At 38.6% G+C, this 27,982-nt stretch overlaps 1 protein-coding gene across 3 annotated transcripts; it reads left to right on the top strand.

Moving 5' to 3' along the window:
* The first annotated feature begins 1,396 nt into the window (after positions 1–1,396).
* Positions 1,397–26,583, top strand: TMEM19 (transmembrane protein 19). Of its 3 annotated transcripts, none has more exons than XM_082758069.1 (7): positions 1,397–1,586; positions 10,920–11,070; positions 17,896–18,009; positions 19,504–19,641; positions 19,945–20,199; positions 21,280–21,489; positions 23,837–26,583. In XM_082758069.1, the coding sequence occupies exons 2-7, from the start codon at positions 10,941–10,943 to the stop codon at positions 23,998–24,000; spliced, it is 1,011 nt and encodes a 336-aa protein (XP_082614195.1). In that variant the 5' UTR covers positions 1,397–1,586; positions 10,920–10,940; the 3' UTR covers positions 24,001–26,583. The 3 variants fall into 3 exon arrangements, with proteins under 3 accessions (XP_082614195.1, XP_082614194.1, XP_082614193.1); XM_082758068.1 differs by lacking the exon at positions 1,397–1,586 and adding an exon at positions 10,709–10,835; XM_082758067.1 differs by lacking the exon at positions 1,397–1,586 and having other exon boundaries at positions 10,716–11,070.
* The last annotated feature ends 1,399 nt before the right edge of the window (positions 26,584–27,982 follow it).

Genomic DNA, 27,982 nt, shown 5'->3' with positions numbered 1-27,982 from the left:
CCAAGTCCTGTTTATTTATTTAGCAGTATACATTTATCATCAAGACCTTCTGTCTTAATTAATTGTCTTAATTAATGGACAAAGAAAAATTTTTCTACCAATTGGTTCAGTTCGCCTAATGTTAACTGACTACACAGGGGGCACACAGAGCACTTCCTTGCATTAATTAATAGGAAGAGAGTGGCTTCTCTAGGGTCAACGTAACTTTTATATATACAACATGAGTGTCCTAAGATCCTAAGACACTGAGTCAGTGAACATCATAACATTAACCATTTCTGCAAAAGTTATAGTACCTTAACTCAGTCAGCAGGTACTATTGGCCTGTTGACTGTACAGAGCACTTTTCATTACTAGTTACATCTAGGAGCTAGGATCTGAGCATTGTCCAGTGAAACCGTAAAGTCAGTTTTCAGGAAAAAAAAGAAAAAATCAAAAGCTCTTCTGTGTGGTAGTGCTGACTTTCAATTCCTCAATTGCAAGAGGAAGCACTTTTTGTCAAAAGCTTTTGACAAAATATCTTTTGAGTTTGAAATTTTTGGAAAAAAAAAAAAAGTTTTTTACACAAATACTTAGTTCGAAAAGACTGGGACAGCTCCAGCTTACAACTAATCAGTAGCTGATGTAAAAGAAATCAAACATATAAAATAAATTGTAGGTAGCTAAACAGACTCACACTTGGGAGGTTCATAAAAGCAGGATGGATGTCTCAAGACAGAAGAATGCAAAATATATTTAAAAAATCATGACCCATTCTACTAAAATAATCAAGGATGTTAAAAATATTCACTTTGTGTTGTCTTCAGATTTCTTCTGAGATTTTGTTTCCATTGAAGTAGTTTTCCGTTCTGCATTCATGTTATCCAGCGTCTATGGCATCAAGAAAAAATACCAAATGTAGGAAGACTTGAAATACAGGAAGCCATGAGATAACCTCTAGTTGTTATGGTGATGTCCTAGACTTCCAAAACCTGAAATATCTCAGAGGTATGTGGAAAAGCAGAGCACCATCTTTTGTTTATCTTTGTTATGACAATGCTAGGGAGTATATGCAGACTCCTTTAGCAAATTAAGAATGCACTGTGGAGGTATGGGGGGTGTTAGTCAAAAATACAACCTTTTCTGAGATAAAAACAATGGAAATGATACCTTGGAGTGTTTCGTGCACTGATAGGGCACCCTGCAACTTCAATACCAATTTATGACACTGGGTGGATCTCTGAAGTCAGAACAAGAAAAGAAATCCCTTAATTATTGCTGTCCTGGTGTGAGAGCAGTGGGTTGGGCTCCACCCTTTCTATTAGCTTGATTTCTCCACTTCCGATCTGCTTCATGGCTGGGTGAGTTGCTGTGGTATCACTTTGCTGTTTGTGACTGAAAGAACATGGACAAATTATCACAGCAAAGAAGCTGAATGGGCAGTTGAATATTGCTTCTGATAAGACTTGTTGAAAATATTGAAAATCGTTTTTTGTTTTTGTTTTTGTTTTTGTTTTTTTTGTCATAGGACTTGAATTCATCTTGCTTTTGAAACATTTGTGCTATGCAACTTCTGCAGAATCTGAACTGAGCAGAAGTATTGAAAGGTAAGGGATATTTCTGCTTAACTTTTTAACTCATTATTACAGCCACCTTGTTTAGGCAAAACTTTTGCTCCTTACTCTACAGTTTTTGTTTTATTTTCAGGAATTCTTTGCATTTCTTACATAATTGTACAATTCCTAAAGTGAAAAGGTCTTCAGATCCAGCGGTGGTTAAAGTTGGATGTGCAAGTGTTTGTCCTGGGTGAACCAGCACTAAAATTCTGCACTGACAAAATCAAAAGGATTGTACTTGCATGAGTATTTAGTGACAGAAAACTTGTTCATTATTAAAGAGCGTATCTTCTGAAATGCAGCTTGTTGCCTCAGAGAACCTGCTGCTTTTGTCGATCTGCAAAACGTAGCTGAATCTGTATTGCACCTAACAAATGTGTTATCCTCCTGTATGTCTGTCTAAATAAATAATATGTATCTGGTTTAACAGAAAACTCTGAACTGTCCAGGTACAATGCAACAAATAATTCTTCATATGTACTGTAATAAGTACATATTTACTATGTACTTAGTACAGTATGTAGGTCTTCTGTGTCCCAAGACCACATTAATTCCAGGCTTTTACAATAACTGAGATGCATGGAAGGCTTCATAATGCTATGTGTTTTAATCCAGGTACACCCCAAAGGTAGATAATCCCCTCAAGAACTGTCTAGTTCCTTTGGTAGTTAGAGAGGTAAAAGTTGAAGCACAATTATCGTGGATTTTATTGAAGAATCCAAAGACCGTGGTTAGGGTTCAAAGCATCTTTTACAACTGTTTAATAAAACACTCAATAAATATAATGTTTCATTGCATATGAAAGAACTGGCAGATCATCTGGTTTCATGTTTTTCTTGATTCAGTTTCCCATGTTATTCCCCTCCCTTAAACTTTGGCAGAATGTAATGTTTGTGAAGCTTTTTTAACCTCTTCTGACTTAACTGCTATAAAAATGCAAAGTGTGTGTTACTAATTCAGAAACAGAACACCCTCAGTACTTGAGCTGTATCTTCATAATTGATGTTCCAGCTTCTCGGTCATGGTATAACATTCAGCCATAATCTTATATACTACCATTGCCTTCATACCATAAATCATTCCATTTAAAATTCAGTTTGCTTTTGATACTAAATTTTCTGCTAACCCATGCTTTTAGAAACCTGAAACAGTGAAATAAAGTTGCTTTGAAATTGATTTAAGAGGCATTTTGCATGCTTCACTAGATCTTATATAATGGATTATAAATTTAAATGAAGGATATATAACTGCAAAAAAAGAGTTTTGAAAGCTATTTTTTGTATTTCCCTAGTCAGACCTGAATTTTGTACATAAACAATAATCTCTGTTGTGCCTCTAATGTTAATAAACTGAAACAAATAAAAATGAAGACTACCTTCAATAATGTGAGAAGCGGTGACTACCTTTTATTTTTATCACAACTACCAGTAGCACATCAGTATTCATTAGATAATTCAACTGAAATGAACTTCCTTACCACCGGAAATATCAATTGTATCACTTTCATCCATGCATCTAAAATCAGTGCAAACTGTCATGGCTTAGGCAGGTGAAGCAAGATGTACTATCAGGGACAGTGCCTTAGTCATCTGTGCTTCTCTGTTATGTGTCTTTACCAGCTCAGTGAAAGCTGGCTTTGTAGCCTACAGCAGGTCTGTCCAGTGATTATGATATACTAGTACTAGTGTAATTCATCCCCTGGTTTAAAGAAGATGTGTCTACAAGGTAAGGGTAACCCAAACCCGAGGCATTTTGTGATTTACCACTCTGAAAAAAAATATCACTAATAAAAAATAACATTTTCTATATTTATTTCTCAAGAGCAATTAAAAGAATGGAAATTTAATATGGAACAAGCAGCAAAAAAAAAAAAAAAAAAAAAAAAAAAAGAAAGAAAGAAAATAAATCCATTTAACTAGGGCTTGAGAGCCAATTTCTCCTTTAATAAAGCAGCAATTCTCACTGCAAGCTTGCTTTTAAAATAGTAATTAGTGAGAAACCACATCAGCCTGATGGTGTTAGCAGCATCTGCCTTGAGGTTTTGCGTCAGATCTGCACACTGTGTAACGCATCTTCACTGCCTCGAAGGGCATTGCACCATTCATTGCACAGCCACAAAGCCTTCATCCCAGAGTTTATGTAAGGCTCTGGTTTGTTATGAAAGCATCCTGCCCCCCTTCACACGGAAAAGGCAGAGAAGTGGAGCCTCTCGCTTAGAGCAATTGAAATAATGTTGGAAAAGAGACGAGTAGGAGGCGGTACAAGTCATGCCCTGACTAGAGACCTGGTAACTGAAGCACTACCACCTGTTTTTTATGCTGGCAGAGTTACTCCTGCTAAAGCTCATTGCATGGTTCAGTGCTGTTTTATTTCAGACGCAGATAAAGGCATGATGAGCAACTGCTTGAAATGTCTTAGTTTAAAACCCTTCACATGGACACTGTGTGCGCTTTGGTTCTTGAGCAACTGCTTAAGGAAAGTATAGTTTGCCATCCCATTAAGGAGGTTATATTTGAAATGTGTGTTGGATATTTCCCTGTTGCTCATCATCTTCCAATGGCTTGTAGACTGGTGTACTTTTTTAGTCTCTAGAGTGAAACATAAATTCAACAAACAGTTGGACTTGACAGCCTGTTGGCATGGTTTCTCTACAGGGAATAAATATTTAGGAATTTTATGAACTTTTTTTTTTTTTTTTTTCATTTGGGGGAATGTAGATGTGCTAAAATCAGAACATTATTTCCAGCTGGTTTTGCTGGCTCCTGAAGTCAGGACATAGTGTGGACAAAACTCATATAATATACTGGCCTTACAAGGGACAGTAGTCTGGTGTTGGAGTAGTCATTTAAGAATAGTAAGCCCGATTTCAATCCTTGTTCTGCCTCGTTCTGTTATGACTAGTAAAGGTCAATAAACATTGGTCTTCCTGTCATTTCCAAGCTGTTTGGAGGTTAATGCACTTGATTTGAAATTTTTGATGGAATTGTCATGCCTGCAGTCAAAAATCTCTTGGGGTTGAAGTGTGCTGGAGCATCTACTTTGCCCTTGTTCATCCATTCATTATATTATCACTTCTGCATTCCTACCAATGTTTTTCTTTGTGCTGTCATCATTCAGCAAAGGTTTTCCTACCTCTCGTTCTGCCTGAGGGCTCTTCCCATGCTCCACCCTTTCTCTACCAGTTCCTCAAGCATTCTGCCTGCCACTGTGAAAAATACAGTATTTATTTGCAATCCTCTTTTCTATGCTACAGATTTACTTTTTTATTTTTATTTTTTACCTGAAGCCTTCTTTATATGAAGACCCAGCTCAACAATTTAGTAGCCCTCATCTGCCCTTCCTCTGGACTGCATTTCCAAGTATTTTCCCTTTAAAAAAAGACTACAGCTTATGTCCTTCGATATTCAGGCACTCACTTCCAACTGAAATCAATGGGAGCTTGGCAAGCCTGTAAGAATTCAGGCTTTGTTACTAGCAGTATTTTCCAGAATTCTCCAATTCTGCTCGATATTGTAGAGGTAAACATGATATAGTTCTTCTGAAAATCTTAAATCTAACAGTGTGATCTATGCAGGAAAATATATGAGCATAGTTCCATCACTTCTGCCCAGTCTGCCTAAACAGATGAAACTGCTAATTAAAATCATTATGGATGACAGGTTACACCCACTTGCGTTGTGGCAGAAGTGGAAGGACATGTGTTTTTACAGGCTAAAAATGTATTTATCTTAATGATTCTGTACCATTTAAAAGTTATCTAAATCTAAAAGCCAGCCACTCCTGTTTCCTTGCATAGTTAATGTTCCGTCAACAGAGACTGTGCTCTGCCTGGCGAGGTGATAGAGAACAACAGGGGAGCTATGAAGCCATTCCCATGGCTGTTCTCATCCAACATATGCTGGCATTCATTTCTCAAAGCACTTTTCATTGCCATGAGATAGGTTCCTCCTGGAGGAGCCTAGCCTCCCAGTTTTGCTCCAAATGTGTTCAAAGGCTTGACACATCTAACCCCAGATGTGCTCTGCACCACCGTAAAGTCCTGTAGCATCTACCTAACGCATGCTGATAGGAGCCTCTCGAATGGGGCAGAGCTCTCAAACACCTTGGATTCATTCAGTGCCAAATACCATAGGAGCATGAGCCTCAGCTGCCAGCTCTCAACACCGTCTTGAAACTCTGCTGATCCTTCGTCATTCATCCACATCTCTTTTGTATAGTTGTAGTGGATTTCCTCTGCTGGGCAGCTAAGCTCCAGCACAACCACTCTCTCACTCCCCCTCCTAAAATGGAAAGAGAAAAAAAATGATTCCATTAAAATATAGTAAAAAAATAAAAATAAATCGAAAATCTTGTGGAGTGTTAACATGGAAATTAAAGCATAAAAGTTAATGTCTAAATATGGTGGGGTTTTGTGGTGTTGAAAAATAAAGTTGTAAAAATCAAGATCTTCCAAGGGGTTCCTTTGCATTCATTGTCATATTAACTATAAGACAAACAATATTTATCTCCAAATTTTTAACAATGTCATCTGTTCAGTTTTTAAAAAACAGTGGCCATCTCTCTTTCATCCTTCCTCTACTATAAAAAAAATATTTATCTTGTAAAACAGACTACTGAGGGAGGTACAATGGATTATTCCATGGTAGGATCAGCATTTTCTACTAATTTTATACCACTAAGAATAACATTACAAAAACAGAGTCCTCACAAACATGAATAACGTTTAAGCAAGGAAGAGAAATGGAGAGTACCATACCAGAGCAAAAAAAAAAAAAAAAAAAAAAAAAAAAGAAAGTAGAAGAAAAGAAAAGCAGAACATAAAGCTGCTTCAAAGTATCTTCATGAAACTTTGAAAATTTTATTCTATATTACAGCAAATCACCTAAATTCCCATTTATTCCTAGGAAAAGACTGAATGCGAAAGAGTTAATTTTAATTAGCATGCTATGTACAGTAGCATGCTATTATCTTCAGTTTGTCATGCTGCCTTTGCTCAACTCACATTCCTGTGTCCTTTTAAATTACCATACTTATTTTTAATTCTAGACTCTGCACTGGTTGTATTTTGCATCCTGTAGCCCTAGGTACAATGTCAGAAGGAACTCTTCATCCAAATACCCGGGTTGCTTATAAGTCTAATGATTTTTTTTTTTTTTTAAAAACTTGTCAGATTTTTCTTACTTCAAGTATGTATTTGTATATAAAAGTGTAGTGAAAAGCTTTCAAGCAACAGTTATTTGCCTTTTTTTTTTTAAAATTATCAAGCTTTTTAGCTATGTAAGCACAAATGGGGAATGTTTCTTTAAATATAAGTAAATATTGTTTATGAAATGTACATATTGCATGTGATTTAACACTTGAAACTGATTCAAGATGGTATTTTAAGTATGTGAATTCTAAATTCACATTATTGTCATCATCTAGATGTACATTAAAAATAACTTTTGCCCATTAAAACTGCTTTATTATTATTTATTTATTTATTTTTATTGCAGGACCTAGTAAAAACAAAGTGCAATATTTAGAAAACAGGACTTTAAACATAGCATTTGGGTCAACAGCAGTTAATGGTGTAGACTCGTTACTTTCAAAAACGTGTCTACTTCTTTCAGTTTCCAAATATAGAAGTCTAATTTCAGGTTTCTTTCATTTTCTATTTTAGCCCTAACACTTAATGTATATTAAGCAACTGCAGGAACTTATCTAGGTTTCATATGATCAAAAACCCTGGAAGAGGGATGCACAAGGCCACATGACACAGACATCTCTGTGCTGAAATAGGGGTAAAATTCAACATTATTCATGCCATGGTTGTTACAGAATTTGTAACTGAAATCACCTCTGCATGCCAGGCATCAAGAGCTGTATTCTGTTTTGCTTTTCTTGCTATTGTAAACTCTAAGAGCAGCAGCTGTGGCTTTATGCCAAGATTCAAGGTCTGTGAATAAGCAAGGGCAATTGTCTGATGTGTCTCTAAAGAGTTCTACTTAGCTCAGGTATGGGAGCTACAAAGGAAGATGAAGGGTCCTTTAGAGCTCCGCAAACATGCCTTCTCTTTGCATCAGCTGGTAGGTTGTGATTCATCATGGTCACATAGTTGTACAGTCCCACTGATACCAGCGAGGGCTGTATGATTCCTGCAAGAACCGTTTTTTCCTCCATCAGAAATTCCAGCATCCGTCTCTTACACATGTGGTGGTTTTACTCAGCTGGGCAGCTGAGCTCCAACATAACCACTCTCACTCCCCCTCCTAAAAGGGAGAGGGGGAGAAAATATGATGGAAAGGGCTCAAGGATTGATATAAAGACAGGGAGATCACTCAACAATTATTGTCACGGGCAAAACAGACTCAGCATAGGGAGATTAGTATAATTTATTGCCTATAGTTAGCAGATGAGAACAGTGAGAAACTAAAAGCAAACTAAAAACACTTTTCCCCCCATCCACTCTCTTCCTTCCCTGAACAGCACAGGGGAATGGGGGCTGTGGTCAGTCCATGATGCTTCATCTCCACCACTCCTTCACAGTCCCTCTCTGCCCCTGCTCCCTGTTGGGTCCTTCCCATGGGATGCCATCCTTCCTGAACTGAGCCTGTGGGGGCTGCCCACAGGCAGCAGCTCTCCAAGCACCGCTCCCACACGGCTCCGTACCACAGGGTCCATCCCCCAGGAGCAAACTGCTCCAGCACAGGTCCCCCACGGGTGGGCAGCAGCTCCCCCCCAGACCCCTGCTCCTGTGTGGGCTCCTCTCCATGGGCTGCAGCTCCGGCCCGGGGCCTGCTCCTGCGGGGGCTCTCCACACGCTGCAGCCTCCTCCAGGCCACATCCACCTGCTCCACCGGGGGCTCCTCCACCCATGAGGGGGCTGCAGCGTGGAAATCTGCTCCATGTGGGACCCATGGGCTGCAGGGGAACAGCCTGCTCCACCAGGGGCATCTCCACAGGCTGCAGGGGAACTGCTGCTGCCTGCCTGGAGCACCTCCTGCCCTCCTGCTGCACTCACCTTGAGGTTTGTTGGGCTGGTTCTCACTCATCCCTCCCTCCCAGCTGCTGTTGCACAGCACTTTTTCCCTTTCTTAAATAAGCTTTCCCAGAGGCATAATCAATTTTGCTTAATGGCTCAGCTCTGGCCAGTGTCAGGTCCCTTTTGGAGCCAGCTGAAACTGGTCCTTATTTAATATGGGGCTGCTGCTGGACTCTTCTCACTGATGCCACCCCTGCAGCCCCCTCACTACCAAAACCTTGCCACATAAGCCCAATACAACAGGTTGGAAAACAAAATGTAAGCAATAAATTGAATAAAGCATTATTGCAGTTAACAGTGTGTTTGAATGAACACCCTTATGTGAGCTGGTTACAGCCAAACAAGCAGCTACTCGTTTATCCACCAGTCTACAAAGAGTTGATCTTGCTCTGATCAAAAGTCATTAACATAGATTATGGCAGGAGCATCTAAGCAATGTTGTATTGGTGTTATCCGTCAAAAGGTGTCCTGTTCTTACAAAGCAGCCCACCTGTTCATCCCAGGATTTCAAATCCAGATCTCAGATGGGGATTTCATTAAAAATTTAGAGGTAAAAAGGAAGGCTAGATATACCAAAGTCAGTTCTGCTACATTAGTATTAATTTTTTCAGGATCTCTACTTCAGAGAAAAAATGGGTGTTCCCAGTCAGCGTTATCAATAAATATAGTAGAAAATAAGATGAAGTCTGTTCAGCTTTGTCCAAGGCACCTGGCCCAAGTTTTGTCTTTATTTGCCAACAGCCAATACACTGTAAATGCCCAAGTGTTTAGCCTCTGGAACAGGCCTACTTCTCTTTAGCTAGAATCAGCTATCAGTAGGCCTTTACAGAATATGGTCACTATTTTAAACATCTGAAGAAGCAGCCCAAAGTGATAACAGAATGTTTCATTCATAACAACACAAAAATATATCAAAGCTCTTGTTGCAAAAGACTCCACAAGCTGAACTGTGTGCTCATCCTGTTAGAAATTTACTGCAGATGCTGAATGAAAAGCAGAACATGCTTTGAAGATGAGTCAGGTGCTAGCGTGCCAGAAATATTCTTAAATCCAATAGAAAAACTATCAATTTTTACATGAAGATTATTCATTAGAATTTTCAACCTTAAAAACTTCTGCTGTTCCTCAAAGACAACCAAAGCCCGTAACTAAATGTGCTATCTGTTCTATGTAAAATATATTTTAATTAACTTTTTCCCATTACTCAGCCGCTCACTGAATACTTAAATACTCTGTTCTGCTGCTGTTTCAATTCTGTGAAAATAAGCACCTGAAGTTATTGGTGTTCACAAAATGACTCATCTGTGCGGGTGTTTGTAAGCTTTAAGGTTTTGTAGCCTGCTTTCCACAGAACAACTGTTGAATATGTTACCTCGGAATTCTCTTCTGAGATGCTTACAATCTTATTTCATAGGTAGCAGCATCAAAGGAAAGAAAGGGAGGGGTTTGGAAAAGTTGTGGAGCTTCACATCTTCCTGGGCTTTGTTGACAAAGCCTCTTAGGCGTGGAAGAGGGAGCTGTAGAGTCCTTCTAATAACTCGTGTTAGCTTTATTTATAGTCAAGTGTTCTGCAAGTGATTCTGGCATGCCCTCACAAAAGCTAATGGGCAGGTTTGGCTTGTTTTTATTCCACGCTGGATTTGGGTAGTGTTTCAAGTCTGTCTTTCGTGCATTGATGAACTTTGCAGTGAACTCCACCACCTTTCAAACCTCATCAAAACACTCATATCCTTATCAAGCGCCATCCCTCTGGTTTTATTCCACAGAGAGACAAAGTGGATTTTTATTTTATAAAGGTTTCTTTCATTTAACACGTAGACGAGCGGCGGTGCTGGGGCACACCGCGTGCACACTCAACACGCGGCCCTGCGCCGGCATCGGCGGGGAGCGAGGAAATGGCGGCCCCAGCGGCCGCGATGGCCGCCGGCACGGCGCAGCAGTGACCCTCGGCTCCTCACGGAGGGTTTTTCGGCAGCGAGGCCGCACCGAGGCCGCACCGAGCCCGTCCCACACCAACCCCCAGGCGGCCCCGGGCTGCAGGCCGGCGGCGTGAGGAGGAAGGCGGGGCGGGGGCCGCCCGCAGCTCGTCCCTGCCCTCGCCGCCGCTGAGCCTGCGCCGTGCGGGGTCGCTCCGGCGCCGGCCGCGCTCGGTGTGGCGGGCGGGGGGCGGCCATCGCCGCCGTGCCGGTGGTGGCGAGCAGCCCCCCGCCATGCCCGTAGGTGCCGGGGGCGAGCGGCGGCCGCGGGGCGGGTGGGGCGGCGGTGTGGCTGATGCGCTGCGCCTTGTGCTTCCCCTGCAGGCGGTCTCCTCCTGGCTCTCCATGTCGTACTACCAGGAGGATTTCTTCAAGGAGTACCTCAAGATGCTGGCGAACATCATCATCCTGAGCTTGCTCATTTGTATCTCCCTGGCCTTCTGGATCGTCTCCATGACGGCGAGTACCTACTACGGTGAGTACAAAGGCTGCGTCCCGGGCTGGGGCCCGCAGCTTGCCTCCTCCTCTCCCCACTCCTGCCCCAGGAACATGGAAGAGGCTCCTGCAGAGCCCTCTTCTCCTGGGTACAGCTGACAGCTCGAGTCCTGCCGGGAGCTGGTACCCTGCTCTGTCAGGGAGAGCAGCGATAGTGAGCACTGGCCTACTGAAAAGTTTTCGAAATGCACCTGCAGGCTTTGAACAGGGCATGCAGGAAGAGTTCTGGGGTCAAGGAAAAGAGAAACAGAGGAAATAGTGCAAGAAGAGAGGGATGCATGGGTACACACAGTCAGCTCTGCTCCGTTTAAGCAAGTCGAGCGGGCTGTGTGTGGGTTTGTTGTGTAGGGTTACAGGGACACTGGTACTTTCTGTGAGCTGTTGTTCTGCTAGGACCATTTTTACAGTAGTGTGTAAACACAGCACTACTGCCTGCAACATCAGTTCAAGCCCAGAAGAGTTTAACTGTTTTCCCAGGACAAGTAAACACACGTCCTTAAGACCTCAGCTAATTTCATGCAGGAATAGCTTCAGTGTCATGGCATTTTTGCTGATTGCCCAGGGATGCAGCGTGAGCGCGCCCAGGTGCTAGGTGTCACCTTGGATTCAAAAGGAGCTAGAATAAATACACCACCTGTATAACCTGCCTCTTGCAGCGGCAGTTGGATGTCCCTACACAAGTGGTTTTCACTGTTTCAGGTTTTAGGGTAGCTATTAGGTCTCTTACAGCATTAAATCTGTATTATGTGGACAGTTCTTCTTTGGCTTGCAGAGGGATGCTAGACACACAGAAGGTATGCAAGAAGCAGGCTTGACAAACAGGTTTTGTTAATTTCATTTTGAGGTAACCAAGTTGGTCTGAAGCATGCTTTTAATGATGTAATTTATGCATCTGCTGTCTACAGGTATAGCTCTCCCAGTTTTTCCACTAGTCAGGGTATACCAGTCCTTGCTGTCTAACATGACTGAGAATTCGTAGAGTGGAGAACCCTGATACCACATGTAACAGGACTAAGGACTGATAGGAAGGAGGGGACTAGAGTCAACTCCCCCTCTTTGTGGAGAGGGACTACGGAACAAGGACATAGGACTTCTGTTGTCTGTTTCTCTGAGACCATGACAATGCCTTGGCTTGAGAAGGGGAATGAAACATACAGTAGGAGTGGGCTTAATGAAGTAGGAGAGAGAACTGATGTTCAACCTGTAAAAGCACTGAAATTTACCACAAATAAAAATATGCTACAAGCAGTCATTTATTAATTTACTGTTTATAGTTCATAGTAATGGTTAAGCACCAAAAAGTCACCAACATATGTGTAAAATGGAAGTATGAAAGAATCCATAATAAAGTACTGAATATGTTCTATCTCAGTCTTAATTACTAAATATAATAGTAGTAACTTAGTACTAACAATGTTTTTCCCTAAGGATATACAACAAAGTCAGTTTTAAAAGTTTAAAATTGTGTTCATTAACTAGCCCAAGAGAATCTCTTTATGTTCTGATACTGCTCACAGTCAAGATACCAAGAACTTACTTGGTTTGTAATAAGCAATACCAGGCTACACAGCATTGGAGATCGCTTCCTGTACACCTGGTGGTGTTTTTGCTTTGAGTTTATGAGTCAACCTTTGGCTGCAAGGCTCACCTGCATGCCTGCTGCGGCATTGGGATTTTCCAGTACACAGAAGAGAAGTTTGTTCATCTCGAGAACCTTTGTGCTTGCAATGACTAGCGTTTCACTGTCAGATGCATTTGCCCTACTTTAAACCAATGAGCCTGCATAGCTGCAAAACTGTAGGTACTGCTGATGGAAGCATTGTGTTGAAAACCATCGTGTTCAGCTTTCCAACAAGACAAGCTGCTGTGCCTGTGTGAAATGTTTATTCTATCAGATGGAGACCCAGTTGAATGCTAGATTTGTGATGTCATATATTCATACAGCAGATACAAAAAATCATCCCTCATGTTTTTTATTGTTTTAGCTCAAAAGCTGCATCAACAATTGACTTTTTGTAAGTTTCTGGGCTTTTTAAACGAAACTCACTTGAAATCTGGCTGGGATAGTCATCGGCTTAAGATACATTTTTGAGAGCTTTGTATCAAGATTAAAAGAATGGAAAGGGACAATGTTTTAGACAGCAGTTATGTCACTTTCACCTACTGACTTTGTCATTTTTCTGGAAGTGAAATTCTATCAGAGCAAGTTGTGTTGTTCAGGACATAATCAATAGCTTTCTTGGCTCTCTGGCTGCAGAAATAGAAGACTTTTTTTTTAACTCATAACAAGAATTTCTTGTACTTTGAAATTTTTATGTTCTAAAATATGTACTTCTAAGATTGTTTCCAATGAAATATATGTCTTCAAATTTAAAGTAAAAATAAGTTGGTATTAATATACTTATATTCTTACTGCTAAGGCGGTAGATTTATTGAGTCACCCTATGACTTAAATAATATACCCTCTAAATGGACAGTAATAACTCCTTTATTAGCTTTATTAATAGCTTTTATTTTAGTGAGTGTTCTGGAATTTTAGAAGGAAACAAATATGTTTAGGATGTTGATGATAAATCATCTCCTTAGAAGATAAGTTGCTATGGACACTGGTGCTTTATGGAATCGTGTTAAATATGACAGCTGAGTGGGACATTGTCTGCCTGTTCTACAAGCTCTTTTAAATTCACATCATAATGACTTGAATGACTAAGAAAGGGACAAACTGGAAACTCAAGAAAAAATATTTTAGAAGGCACTGTAGATAATTTGATGAGTAAGTATCTTTAAAATAAAATACGTCAAAGTAGTTTTTATTCAATTAATTTTGTTTGTAAAATTAAACCATTTATAGTTTGGAAAACCATTTTTATTTTGTTTGGGAGTTGTTCAAATAGTCTCCCTTGGTGGTTTAAGTGTTCAAATTTAAAAATTGTCAGTGGAGAATATCATTAAAAGCAATCCTTTCTTGTAAAATGTTTTGATTACTTTCCAATTAAATACTTCAAAACATTCCAAACTGGCTTTTTTTTTTTTTTTTTTTTTTCTGTGTAACAAAGATAACAGATGAGCCATTTTTGCTTAGATGTTAATACTAGGCTTGAAGTCATTTTTCTCTTCAGTTCCAAAAATGCAGTATTATTTTTAAATACAGAAACTGTGATTATGTAGAACTGTTTTCATATGATTCTATGAAAGCAATGAATTGATAGATTTTAATGCAATGCATTATGAATTGTTCTGTGAGGAAAAATAATAAGCTACAGTCAAATACTTGAATATAGCCATAGCACAGGAAGTTCATTTCGTTTAAATTATGGTGGCTAGTAAACAAAGTAAACAGAAGCAGAGAGATGCGTTGTCAATTTTGCCACCCCTCAACTCATGTGCACCATTCATTTAGCAAAATGTATAAATCCAAAATCCACACTCGTGAAAACTCAGGACTTCTGTAACGTGAAAGTTCTGTTGCAGCTGCTGTCGGAGAACACAAACCAGTAGAAAGGATTCCCCCACTAAGTGAGGTACTGTAACTCTTGGAAAAAGGATAACTCTTAACATAAATACATGTTTTCAGTCTATGCTGTGTATACCACACCACAAAGAAGACAAATGGGAACATGTTGTGCAAGCCAAGGGAAATTGTCTTGTCACTAAATATGAATTAATTATTAGGAATTAATAAATTAAATAATAAGAATCACTTGCTAAAATAAATAAAGGGCTAAAAGATGAAAGAACAACTCCTGTACATTAAGGAATGACTAATAATAAGGATATTGAAAGTGGTATCATTAATGAATCAATGATTGAAACTGGTGATAACCGTTTGATTGCAGCGGTGCTGAGATTTTTTTCTAGATAAAATTGAGAAAAGTAAACAGTGGAACATAGAAGTGGAAAACAATTAGTCTAGGGACTCTTCAGAGAAAATATACCAGAGGCTTTTGAGGGTAAATATGTAGTAGAAGACATGACTGTTGGATGCAGCATGTTTTTAAACAAGTCTCTGCAAGGCTCCAGAGACCAAGGTGTGCAGTTAATTGCTTATAGTACTGCCAGGTTGGGAAGAGGCTGTGTGTGCGTGCATGTGCAGTAAAGAGGGACTACTCAAAGCACAGAATAACAAGTCTGAATCATTCGTGATTCTCAGCTAACCCAAATTCCACGGATTAGAGAAACAGACAGAATTGGGAGAACTGCACTAGATAACTTCAAGCTCACTTGAGGATAAATGTTTAGATAGAAATCAGGATGTGCAACACCAGACTTGTGTATTTAAGGAAAAGGTAGCCAGATGATACACAAAGTTTATAGCATCTGTTGTTCTTCCATAAAAGTCATTATTTAACAGGGGAGCCTGGGACTTGCTGAAATAAGCTTAATTTTTCAGTTCTTTTACTGTTCTTAGTGTTCCTAGTTTTCTTTGAAAGTTTCTAGAGCTAGCCCTTTTGGTAAAAAAAAAATAAAAATTGATGGTTAATAAAGTCATAAGAACACCCATTGTAAAGGTAATGGATGTGTTTGCAGGTTCTGAGAAACATAAATTCTCCCTGTGGAGATGTGCTCCTGTGGGGGAGAGGGGAACCCAAGAGCTTGGTTACTGTGAATAAAGGTGATCAGGTAGTAATGGAAGAAGAGAACAGCAGGACAAATACATGTATTTTACACCACAGCTGTCTGTAATTAATATGCTGCATGACTGAAGGAGGTCAGTAGTCTGGTTCAGTCAGTACAAGCAGGTCATGAGGAGGAGGGCAATTACACTGTCCAGGTTACTTAATATGTTATCATCTTTTCTGGGGAATGACACACACTTCATTGCCAAAAAAAATCAATAGATTGCTAGTAAGGAAGAAAAAATATTTTATAATAGTCAATTCATGGGGTCTCCACGTACAAGAGTACTGCCTACAACTGTGTTCATCCCATCTCACAACATCCACAGTGGGATCAGCAAGGAACAGGGATGATCAGCGTAGGTAACAGCAACCATTTGAAGAAGACTTCCTAATTATAATTCAGCACAGAAAGGGGGCATCTCTATACATCATGAATGGCAGAAAGCATGTGAATAGGAAATCACAGAATGGGATGCTGAGTCAGACGTTTGGCTGGATCGTGTGCTAGTTCTTATGTTTTCAGCCAGGTTTAGTGCGGAAACAAAATGGTTTGGGTAGCAACAAAAGAGGAATTTTCTTTTTTATTATTGTAACAGAAGTCCAAACATCTAAACTTCCATTCTAATGTCAGTACAAATCATTGGTGGTGATGTGAGAAACTGGTGTTTTTTTTTCATGGACTATCAGAAGGACAACATTAGTGTATAAAGGAAATGTGGATTTCCTGCTAGTTTTATGAGAAGACCTAAAGCATCACTGTGGCTCAACTAAGCACTTAAATATGTTACAGAATATGTAAAATTTCCATACAAATAGAAGGGATAGTAATACAAAGCTACCAAAACACAAGCTGCTAGCTAGCTTATGTACACGCTGATGTCTCCTCTACACAAAGATGTGAATCTACACCTGGAGTCTTCTGTCAGCCATGTAGAAATCCTTCCATTAACATAGTGTAAAATTCTTATTGATGGTGCAAACAACAAAATGATAGCAGTACGTATGTCCTAGGAGTATTTCAGGATACATAAGTGAATGAAACAAGGGATATAGAAGTCTGCTTGCTTTTCATTGATGAGAGCTACCAGACTAAAGCTTTTGATAAACAATAACAACTTCCTTAAATCCCTACTATTTGCCTTTGCTTGAAAGGCAAGGTGGAGTTTCCTTTCATAGCAGAAAAGTGCTAAAAAGAGTTAGTGACTGCAGACAGTGCTGTTCATTCTCTATAATGTTGTGTATGCTGAACTTTGATCAAAATAAAAACCAAAACAAAACATCGTCATCATTAACAGATATGATTTGTTCAGTTATAACACAACTGATGGACATGTGAGAACAAGTCCTGTGCCTAAAGGGAGCCTTTTCCTACCAGCAAAGCTGAGGACAGACTCCTTGTCAGGGAGTGCAGCGATGGGACAAGGATTAACAGCTTTAAAATAAAATGGGTAGATTTAGATTAGACATAAAGAAGAAATTATTTACTCAGAGGGTGAGGCCCTGGCACAGGCCCAGAGCAGCCGTGGATGCTCCATCCCTGGAGGTGCTCAAGGCCAGGCTGGATGGGGCTTTGGGCAACCTGGGAGGTGTCCCTGCCCATGGCAGGGGGTTGGAGCTGGGTGGGCTTTAAGGTCCTTTCCCACCCAAACTACTCTGTGATTCTATAAACATGATCTTTGAGGGAAGCTCTTGACCTGTTTTGTTTACTTAAAGTTGCTTTATAGTTTCTTTACATGAAAGGAATACTAATGTTTTGTTAACTTTGATTTTAGTTTGCATTTTATTCATATTTGAAACTCTGTTCTACATGGCATATTTTTTCTAATATCTGAATATATCTGTTTTATTCAGACAGATTTCAGCTGGTCTTAACATTTTGAATGCTATTTTTTTCTTGAGCTTATTAGTCCTTTTTAGAATGAAAAAACTCCTATGTTTATTTCTAACATATTTGCCATTTGTTAATTTTAGTTAATGTATTTTTTTCTGTGAAGGCTGAATGAAAAAAGGAGTAGAAAATTGCAGGTATTTTGGTCTTCCATTCATAAACATACTTTTATTTTGAGAGGTAAGGAGGTTCAATTTCTATTAAGATCAGATTTTAAATGTATACAAGGTGAGAAATACTTTTCAGATATAAAGGCATTAAAAAGGATGGTCTGTAACCATTTTATTTAAATTGCCAGGTAATTTACGACCAATTTCTCCATGGCGCTGGCTTTTTTCGGTCACGGTTCCACTAGTGATTGCTACACAGGGTGTTAAGAAGAAGAGTCTTGACCACAGTGGTGCATTGGGAGGTATGTTTCTTCTGAGGTTATTAAGTTAAATGCTTAATAAACTGAATTAAGTCCCTTTTTACTGTACATAATATTCTTTTAAGACTTTCCTACCTAGTTGTATTATAATAAAAAAAAAAAATGTAAGCATACATTTGAATTTATAGTGATTTTAATTATGTTTTAGTCAAGTTAACTTCTGCTGCTGTTTGTAATGCATTTGATAAATATTGTCATTAGATTTATATAAATCTGCAAGATTGTTTTGAGCTTAAGTACAGTGCACAATAAAATCTGCATGGTTTTGTTCGCTTCACATATCTAGAGATAATGAAATGCAAGAGGCAGTGGTAAAGAAATAGCCTAAAACTGAGCCATGTCAGCAGCCTTACCTGCCTGGTAGGAAACCAGCAAAGATAACATGGTTCTCCTTTCTGTAGTATCAACAGTTCTAGGCATTTTTGGCCTCTCGCAAATATGAAGAAAATAAAACGTGTTCTTCAGTTCAAGCCAATGACAATTTCAGCAATGTTTTTTCTTGATCACATGAGAGAAAAAAAAAGTCAATGTTCATTGAAATATGATGCAAGACTTGTGGGCAGGGTGACTGACCTTTGGCTTGTGGTGTCTGAATTGATGGTCAGTGGAAAGAAGCAAGTCCTCGCATCCTTTCCACCTGTGTCACCCATCTTGCAAATCTTGTTTGGGGTGTGAGTTAGAAGGAAGCATTTTCTAGATTTAACAAAGTTTTCTGCTATGCTTTTATCTCTTAATATAACAGCTCTGCTAGCCAGCTTATACTGGCATTCATTTTGCACACAGCTAATTTTCTTTCAGTCAGGGAGAACTGAAATCATGCAGTGGGCAGTGAGTTTGACCTCTCTTGTGGAGGAGGTAGGAAAAGAAACATCCAGGAGCTCAAATACTTGAGAAAATAACAGAAAGAAGATTAAAAAAAAAAAAAAGAAAAAAAAAAAGAGAAAACAGAAGGGAGAAGTAGCAGCTGTTAAGATATGGAGGAGGGTTATTTGGTTTATCTCAGAGACCTTGCATGGGGGAGAGGTTTGATCCCCAAACTGAAGATAAACTTGGGGTTAGAGAGGCTGCCACAGCTGTCTATATGCTACTCATACGAACAATCAAATTCTTTGGGCAGGGTATGTAAATTTCAATTAGATATCCTTCGGCTTTTCTCTATTGCTCTGTCTTTTGCACAGTATTGCTGATTTGTGGCAACAGAAGGTGTTCAAAAGGAGTCATATGCTTTAGCAGTAGCAATAAAATTAGCAATTTAGCTTTGAAAGTTAAGAGAAAATGGTAAAAGTAACTGTTTATATGTCAGTGAAGATGTCTCTGGAGTTCTCACTACAGGTGTTAAATGCTTCAGTAATTCCCTTACTGCATATTTATCTCAGATTTATCATGACAATCACTTATCATGAAGATCATACTAAAGAGATTAAGTTGTTACATGAAAGAACGTTATATTGATGTGTTTTTTTTTTTTCTTTGTAGGATTAGTGGTTGGATTTATCCTTACAGTTGCAAATTACAGTTTCTTCACTTCTTTGCTTGTATTTTTTGTTACTTCTTCAAAGCTTACTAAATGGAAAAAAGATATAAAGAAGAGAATAGATTCCGAATACAAAGAAGGTAAGCTCTAACACTTTGATTCTGTCAGATCCCTTGTGAAGAGTAAATACTGCATATTGCACTGTATTTCAAAGGGTCCGATGAGATGTAACACACAAAGAAGAGAACGCTCCTGTCATTCCATCCCCTTATCCCCCTGAATGTAGCGAGCAACTTACCTTTTTCTTCTGCCCTATTACGTAAATTGTTAAATATTTTCTGTTTTGAAATTGTCTTTTTAAATTTAATTTTATATGTCTTTCTGCTGTTCCATTTCAATGTGTTTTGTCTGAAAATGCTAACATTTAGTTTTTGTCACTTTAGGTGGACAGAGGAATTGGCTACAAGTATTTTGTAATGGCGGTGTTCCTACTGAGCTGGCTATCTTATATATGATAGAAAGTGGACCTGGTGAAATTCCAATAGACTTTTCAAAACAATACACAGCATCATGGATGTGCTTATCACTTTTGGGAGCTTTGGCATGCTCTGCTGGTGACACGTGGGCGTCAGAGATTGGTAGCGTTATGAGTAAAAGCCAGCCAAGGTTGATAACAACCTGGGAAAAAGTTCCAGTAGGTGAGGAGTTATCTGTTCTACATGTTCTTGTCTTAATATTTTCTTGGTTGTTTTGAATTACGCGTCCAACCTGAAAAGTTCAAAAAAAGCCTCAGAAAAGCAAACATTAGGAATCTGAGATTAGAAAACGTTAGCAGGAATGCATTCTGTGAAATGTGATTTACTCGGTTGTGTTTCTGCTGCATATTGTCTGTGAGATGCGTCAACACAGCATCCTGTGAGCTAAAATCATCCTCAGTGACTGCTGTCACTTCTTGTCTCTGGTACTATTAGAAGCCTTTATACTGCTGATAATGCAAAGACTACAAGTTATCTGAATTTTTCAGTCATTAAAATTTCAATCAATAGAAGAAAATATAAATATATACGTACAGATATAATGCAGATGCTACAGAAAATTCACTTCTTAACCGAATTGCTCATTTCCCTTAATGTACTACAAAGGGTACGTAAAATGAACCTTCTGTCTGTGAAACCTTGCCTGCAGATGACATTACAGCCTTAAAGCACTGTGTTTTTTGAGTCTTGCTGGCATGTTGTTCTCAGTTTTAGATCTTGTGGGCCATGATGTAAATGCATGGACATTTTTTTTCTCATAATAAGTGTTCTTTTTTTTTTTTTTTCAGTAAGCTTTCATCTTCTTTTCTAGGGATTTCGCTCTTTCTTTTAAATGTGTTGGAGAAATACATCTTTGTATACTTCTGAAAGAGGTGTTGTTTTAATAGCATGCACATCTCAAGCTCTGCGTTAGAGCAAATTTTTTCCTTCCTAATTAACAGCAGTCGAATACCAGGTGACACTGAGAAGTTTGCAATCTCCTTTTGTTTAATTTATTGCTAGTGAATATTTCTTGATAACTAACCTTAGAGACTTGGAAAGTAATACATAGGCCATAGTGGTACAGGGTAAGCTTCTCAGCATCACATGGGAATTGTAAATAAAAGCCTTGGTAGCAGAGTCTTATGGATAAAAGAAAAAAATATGACTATGAGCATAGTTGTGGTTTCATATGAAACATCTGAATAAATTTAAGTCTGTAGGAAAAAGTCAGTAAATGAGCTTGGTTTTGTTTGATTTTAGGTACTAATGGAGGAATTACGTTAGTGGGCCTCCTCTCAAGTTTGCTTGGTGGCATGGCAGTAGGAACAGCCTACTTCATAACACAGCTCATTTTCGTGAGTGACCTGGATGTGTCCGCGCCACAATGGCCAATTGTTGTGTTCGGTGCAGCAGCTGGCTTGCTGGGATCAGTTGTTGACTCGTATTTGGGAGCTACAATGCAATACAGTGGTAAGAATCTTACTCTTTTTTTTTTTTTTTTTTTTCCTAATGTAATCTAAAAATGGACTTAAATATCAGGAACGGCTGAGGAGGTAATTTTTAAGTGGGGAAAAAATACAGAGTTAGCATCACAAAGGACAAAGAGAGCCAAAGTAATGGGCATCCTAATGAAAACAAGAGCAAGGACAGTTGGTCCTTGTGTCTCTCATCCTCTTCCTTTTGCACATTTTGGTTTGTTTATCTTACATTACTGTATTGCTGACAGCTGAAAGAGACCAGAGATCTCCAGCATGTTACCTTGGAAAAAACAGTCACTGCCTCCTCCTTTTCTGTGTATTTAATTATGGTAACCTTTTATGAGAGAAAACGTCAGCTTAATTTTATCCATACACTCAGACTAATTGGTAACTGCTGAGTCTCCATTTCGTACTCTGGAGACTTACCGGTAGTGTCAACTTCAAGAATTAAATAAGAGGAGCTCTGAGAAGATGTGCACAGTATTTTACATTCTTTTTTTTCAACTGCTTAATACTCTTTCCTGTAAATTAAGTGTTTTGCAAACTAGCTGATTTTATTTTTTTTTTAAATGAAACAAATTCTTGTCCATTTAAAAAGATTGTTGTCTGGTTGATTATAAATAATTCCAGTATTTATTCACTCATTGATCTTCAGGATCATTGTGAATGAACAATAAATACAGGCAACCTTCAGGCTAAGTCCTACATTTAAGAATTGTTTAAAGACTATATCTGACATTTTTTTTCATCAGCTGTTTTGCAGAGAGAATTTAAGTTTTCAGATTTTACTATCAGTATACTTCTTGGTAGAAGTCAGGGTGTGAGTTTGGAGATGAACTGTCTGAGAGATAGAAGCCCGCTGAAGCTACCATCACAGTGAGAACTGCAAACTGAGAACTGATGTTGTAGATTTGGCTTTCCAGCAGCTTTTATGCTCTATTCTTCGTAGATCCAGTAAAGTCCAAAACAAAATGGAATGCTCAACCATTTGAGGAATTTTTGGATATAATACTTCTGTACTAAGGAGGGAACATTTAAGCACTCAGGCAATGTCTCGTTCTTCTAATGAAGCAGATGCATTAAGAGAATATGGTAAACTTAGCTAATGCATTTGTCAGCATCTATTTTTTCTTCAGATACTTTTCCATGATCAGCAACTTATTTTTTGAGCTGCAGCAGGGACAGTGTTCAAGTTCCTTAACTTTTCCAAATTCATAAGCTGGAGAATACATACCATACACACATACATGCTGTACATAGTGTGATACAGACGAAAAAGTGCTGTTCACGGTTGTGCACTCTGTTAGCTTATGTGTCCCTCTTTATTTTAACCCACTTTCCCCAACCATATTCAATGTCCTTTCATAAGATCTACTCCAGTCTTCCTGTAGCATCTTGAAAAAATATATAAATATAGCAGTGGTAACAAAGAACTGTGGAACTGTTGTGTTTTTTAAAATGTTTTTTAAAACATTTAAAAATACTTTTATTTATTTTATTTTTTATTTAAAACGTTTAAAATACTTTAAATGTGTGTGGATGGAAGTGAAGCTCTGGACTCTGAAAGCTGGAGAAGAACAAGTTTAAAATAATTTTATTATTATTATTTTTTAAATATGACAGTGCTGCCTATCTCTTCTGTCAAAGTTTTGTGTATTAGTAATCTTCACAGCTTCGGTTTATGTAATAGTCTGTGCTTCCTACTGTTCCTGAAAGAAAGTTCTTCTATACCACACACACATGAAAACTTTGCTTCATCAGCTATGCAGAATTAGACCAAGATTTTCCTATGTTGCCAAGCTGAGATTATACATATTTTGTAAATAGCCAAGCTAGTGTAAAGGCTTGCTGTTACTGCTCTATGTGTTTACACTCTGAATCTACAATATATGTAAATTTGTGGTATGTATTTATGAAAAGTAGTCCCAGTTTTCCTTTCGAGAAAACTTAAGACTTTCTAAAACACAGCAAGTGTTAGGATTTAAATATAAAGCTTTGAAGATTTTTTTTTTTTTCCCTGTAGCTCTTTTGAATTAGCCAAAAACAACTTGCTTTGTTACGGAGCTATGAAAAGAGATTAGTAGACCTGGTAGAAGCGCAGCTTCTCAGATGAAACAATTTCTAACATAAAACATTGCACGTACATCCTATTCTTTGAATCTACCAGTTTTAGCTAAGTGATAAGATTTAACTAATTCGGTTCAGTTTGTTGGTGTCTTTTCGTGCTGAGGTTTGGCACCACAGTGGTAAACTGAACCTAGGAGGTTGCACACATTTGCTTGCTAAGTTTCTTTTCATCTGGGTGGGCTTTTTAAAAGGAAGTCTTTCTCTTTTCACAGGTTTTGACAAGAACACTGGCATGGTTGTCAACCACCAAACAAAAGACTCCAAGCACATATCTGGAAAACCCATACTAGACAACAACGCAGTAAATCTTTTTTCTTCTGTACTCATTGCTCTGGCGCTTCCTGGTGTGGCATGGTGTTTCTGGCCAAGAGGTTGAAATGGTTTAAGGCTTTCTGCGTGTGGTTCAGTTATATTCCGTCTTACTTACAGACTCCTAAGAGTGCTCTTTGAGCTCTCTTGAAGAGAGGGATCTGAACCTTTGAGAGAGCCAAAGGACTTTCCATCTCAACTTATTTAGCCTACAAGCTTCATATGGCAGTAGCCATCTGTCAAGGCAAAGGAGGGGTTTTGTCAATATGCTCTTGCTGCTCTTTAAGTGGGTGTAGATCATTGCCAAATGAGGCGAAGCACTTTTTTTATCCTCATGGAGCTGAAGGGTTGGCTTCTGTGTTCTCTATGGCAGAGCAAGAAGCTGGAAATAGAAGTCGTCTAATCTACATTTACCAATGTGATAGAGCACTGCAACTGTTCAAGCCAGGCACAAAATACTCTGCAGCTTTATGCAGTGGTAACACGGGTGAAATGGATGAATTTTGGTTTAGTATTTGCCATAATCTGCAGTTTGTAGGGTTTTGAGGAAATACTTGGGGGAAGAGAAGTAAGCCTTGTTGCCTATTTTGTATCCTGATACAATCTCCACCTCCCTGAAAATAGGGTTCGCAAAAGTGATGCTACGATAATGCTATAATAAAGTTTGAAGCAAAAGACTAAATTCAGAATAAAAATGCACTAGTTTTTCCAATAAGAATAATAAATCTATCCATGTTTGTTTGAAATTCTTATTTCTTAATTAATGCTATATAAGAAGATTGTTAACACTGTCGTAATGTGGTACTTATTAAATTGTGTAACATTAAATATTACAGTTTTGCGTTCACATTCATCTTTTGATAAATATGAACATTGTTTCTGTAAGCATAAAATTACTTCATAATATTTAGCATTCTGAGTAACCCATATTCTTTAGTTCTTTTTAAGCCATGTAAGTTTTTTCTATTTTGTTCAGGGCTGCTGTTCACAGGTGATAGCTTCAATCAAAGAAGCTACAGAGGTTATCCTCTGTAGGGATGGGGGAGAAGGAGTCTTACTGGCAAAGCATTTCAAAGGGGGAATTTAACTTCTGGTGCTTGGGCTGCTATATTAGATGATTCCATCTTTCATTGTTAATTATAAGATGTAGAAGTCATTTAGCCATTATAGATTGTATTTAAACTTTATGAATATCCTCATAATAACTGGAGACATTCAGAAAGTAGGGCCTGTACAATTAACGTATAAGAGATTTTTCTTTTTATCTTCAGAGATAGATGAATATTTGTGTTAAATAGCTGATTTATTTATTTATTATTTTTTACAAATGTGGTGTACATTGCCTGTCCAAATTGATTTGGATTGTGTATTCTGTCACCTTTTATAAGAATATTCAAAAAATGTAACACCTCCTATGTCAAATCTATTCATTTGAAATCTGGAGTTTATCATTGGACCTAGTTAATTGTATTTTCCAATGATATAGACGAGATTTCAACCTTATGAAAGCTTTCTGAAATGAACAAATCGTGTGGTTGATGTATGCCAGTGTTCCTATGGGAAGGTACATGGTTATAAAAGGAATATATGCACTTAATCTGTAACAGTAAACACAAGAGATTTTTATGCACTGAGTGGATTTATGCTGCTTCTACATAAACGCTGTATTAGCAATCTTTTAAGATTTTATTAATATTTTGTCATTTCTAGAATTAAGAAATACATTTTTTTTGTAAGATACTCTTGCTTTCAATTAAATGTCTTATTTTTTATTATTTTGTTTCCTGAAACAAAGTATGCTTTCAAGTCAAACACTGAAGTAGACTGATTCTGCTTTTCACTATTATTTAATATGAGTCTCATTTTAAAACTAGCTTGTCACAGTTGGAAGACATCTGTAATTTAAAACACATAGCAGCATGAAATGCTTTGATCTGTTATCGTATGAATTATTGTGATCCAAATGAACTCCTGCAGGTAGGACCTTCAAAAGCCATTATTGAAAATTTAACATTTGTCATATCTTCATAGTTAGGGAACTGAGTTGTTTATGAAATTTCCACTCCTAAATTTTCTATATTTAGAAAGATCTGAGCACTCTTGAACTCTCAAAGGGACAGCATTAACTCTGAGTATACTGTATTGACTGGGGTACACCTTACGGAAATTTCATTACTTTTTTTTTTTGTTTTTTTTAATAGATAATTACAGGAGGAAGTTACAGTATTTGATTATCTGCTTCCGAAGTGATGTGTGTCACTAAGAGCAGTTGCTGAGATGAGAAAGGAGCACAGGAGTACTGCCTGTCCATATGATATAGAGAGAGAAAGAACATGCAGGAAGTAAAAGGGAAAATGAGGAGGAGCTGGGATAAAACCAAAGAAATTAAAAACACCTGAGTATTTATTTTTGCTTCAGAGCTATTGGTACCTTTAGTATATGAGGTAACTCTGTCACTAAATTTCCTTTCATATTGAAGTGGCACATTTTTCCACATCATATTTTCCACAACCTCAAGAGGATACACTTGATTTGTTTTAACTGAATTATGAAACATTGGTCCTCATTCTTCGCTTGATTTTTAGATGTGTTAGAAGTTCAAGTAAAAGTATGTTTATGGCATAATTTACTTTTAATAAATAACATCTTGCAATCACTTTGTGTATGAGAACTCTTTAACCAGGTCTCACTGAGGTTTGGTTACCATAGGGTACCAAAAGTTACCATAACTGGGTAATCTCTCTCCATTTAAATACTTTTTTTGATGGGTGGGGGGTGGAGGGGCTGTGCAGTTGTCAGAATTAATGGCCTGTTGTGGTGTGGAGAGCAGGTACATGAATTCACAAGGACTGGGGCCCTACAGAGCTCCCAAGCCTGGAGCTACCTTCAGTAACTACTGCAAGTCCCAAATGAAGATGAAACACAGGAATGTGGAAGTAAAACCGTCAGGCAGGTGGCATCTTGTGCTTAGGTACTCACAGGTCTGTCAAACTCTGCATCAAAGCAAAGCAAATTCCAGCAGGACAGCGTTTATTCAGTAGCTTTTCTTGAACTTCCACCCCCAAGGAGGAATTGGGTCAGTATGAATACCTTGCCACTACAACCAAGGACTAAGCCTCAGTTTTCTTTGAAACACAGCGAGCTGGATAACCGTGGTGCTCTGCTTTCCTGGTATGATTAGGAAACTTGCCATGTGACTCACTGATAATATGAAGTAGTAAAGTCATACACATTTATCACTTTGAAAATATCTTTAGAACAAGCATGGCCTTCTTTATTAGACCTTCTGGCAGGGTTGGTTGCTCTGTGTTGCCCTGGGATCCACCATCCTGGAGCAGGGGTGAGTGCTGGATCCCAACCAAGTGGCTGACTGCAGACAAAATACTGGATTTAGCTGAAACATGGAAGAACCAGTCTGACCTGGGTTGAGGGAAGGGGTTTTAGAAAGGAAAACACTACCAGTCTGGAAACAACTGCCAGTCCCTGGGAGCTACCTGGCTGGACTTGCAGAACAACCTGTGAAGCCCTGTGGAACTTGTTTGCCACCTTTTTTATTATTATTTTTCCTGGTGGCTGTTTTTTTGTGTGGCTTTGTTCAAACAAACGTAAAGCAGAACTAAACACCACAATGTGATCCCCATCAAAATTAGACTTGGAGGTTCAAACCCACACTGCTAGCAAGGATGGCAGCAGTTTAAAAAAAGTATTAATGCATTCTGCATTTAGAGAAAATGTCAGTAGAAAGCAAGAAACAGTAAGAACTGAAGTCTTCTGGCTAATATCAGTTGATATCCTCTCATAATCAGTGGCTGGTTTTGTAAAGACTTTGCAACTGCAGCCCTAGCTGCAAAGCTCTGAAGGCAGAAGGGCTTCATAAAAACTCGTATCAGCCCTAAGGTTTGGCATCATATACATAATTGTTCTTACCAACACTGGGCTGGGAGCAGTCAGTGGGGCAACAGCAGTGGCTGTGCTCTGTCGCTCCCTGCTGCTGGGCCCTTGCTACAACGATCCCGCGGAGTTGGGCCCAGTGCCAGAGAAGCGATGAG

The sequence above is a fragment of the Aythya marila genome, assembly GCF_965140915.1.
Source record: "Aythya marila genome assembly, chromosome: 1".
Taxonomy (NCBI): domain Eukaryota; kingdom Metazoa; phylum Chordata; class Aves; order Anseriformes; family Anatidae; genus Aythya; species Aythya marila.
The sequence above is the reverse complement of the archived record's forward strand: the minus strand, read 5'-3'. Positions and strand labels throughout refer to the sequence as shown.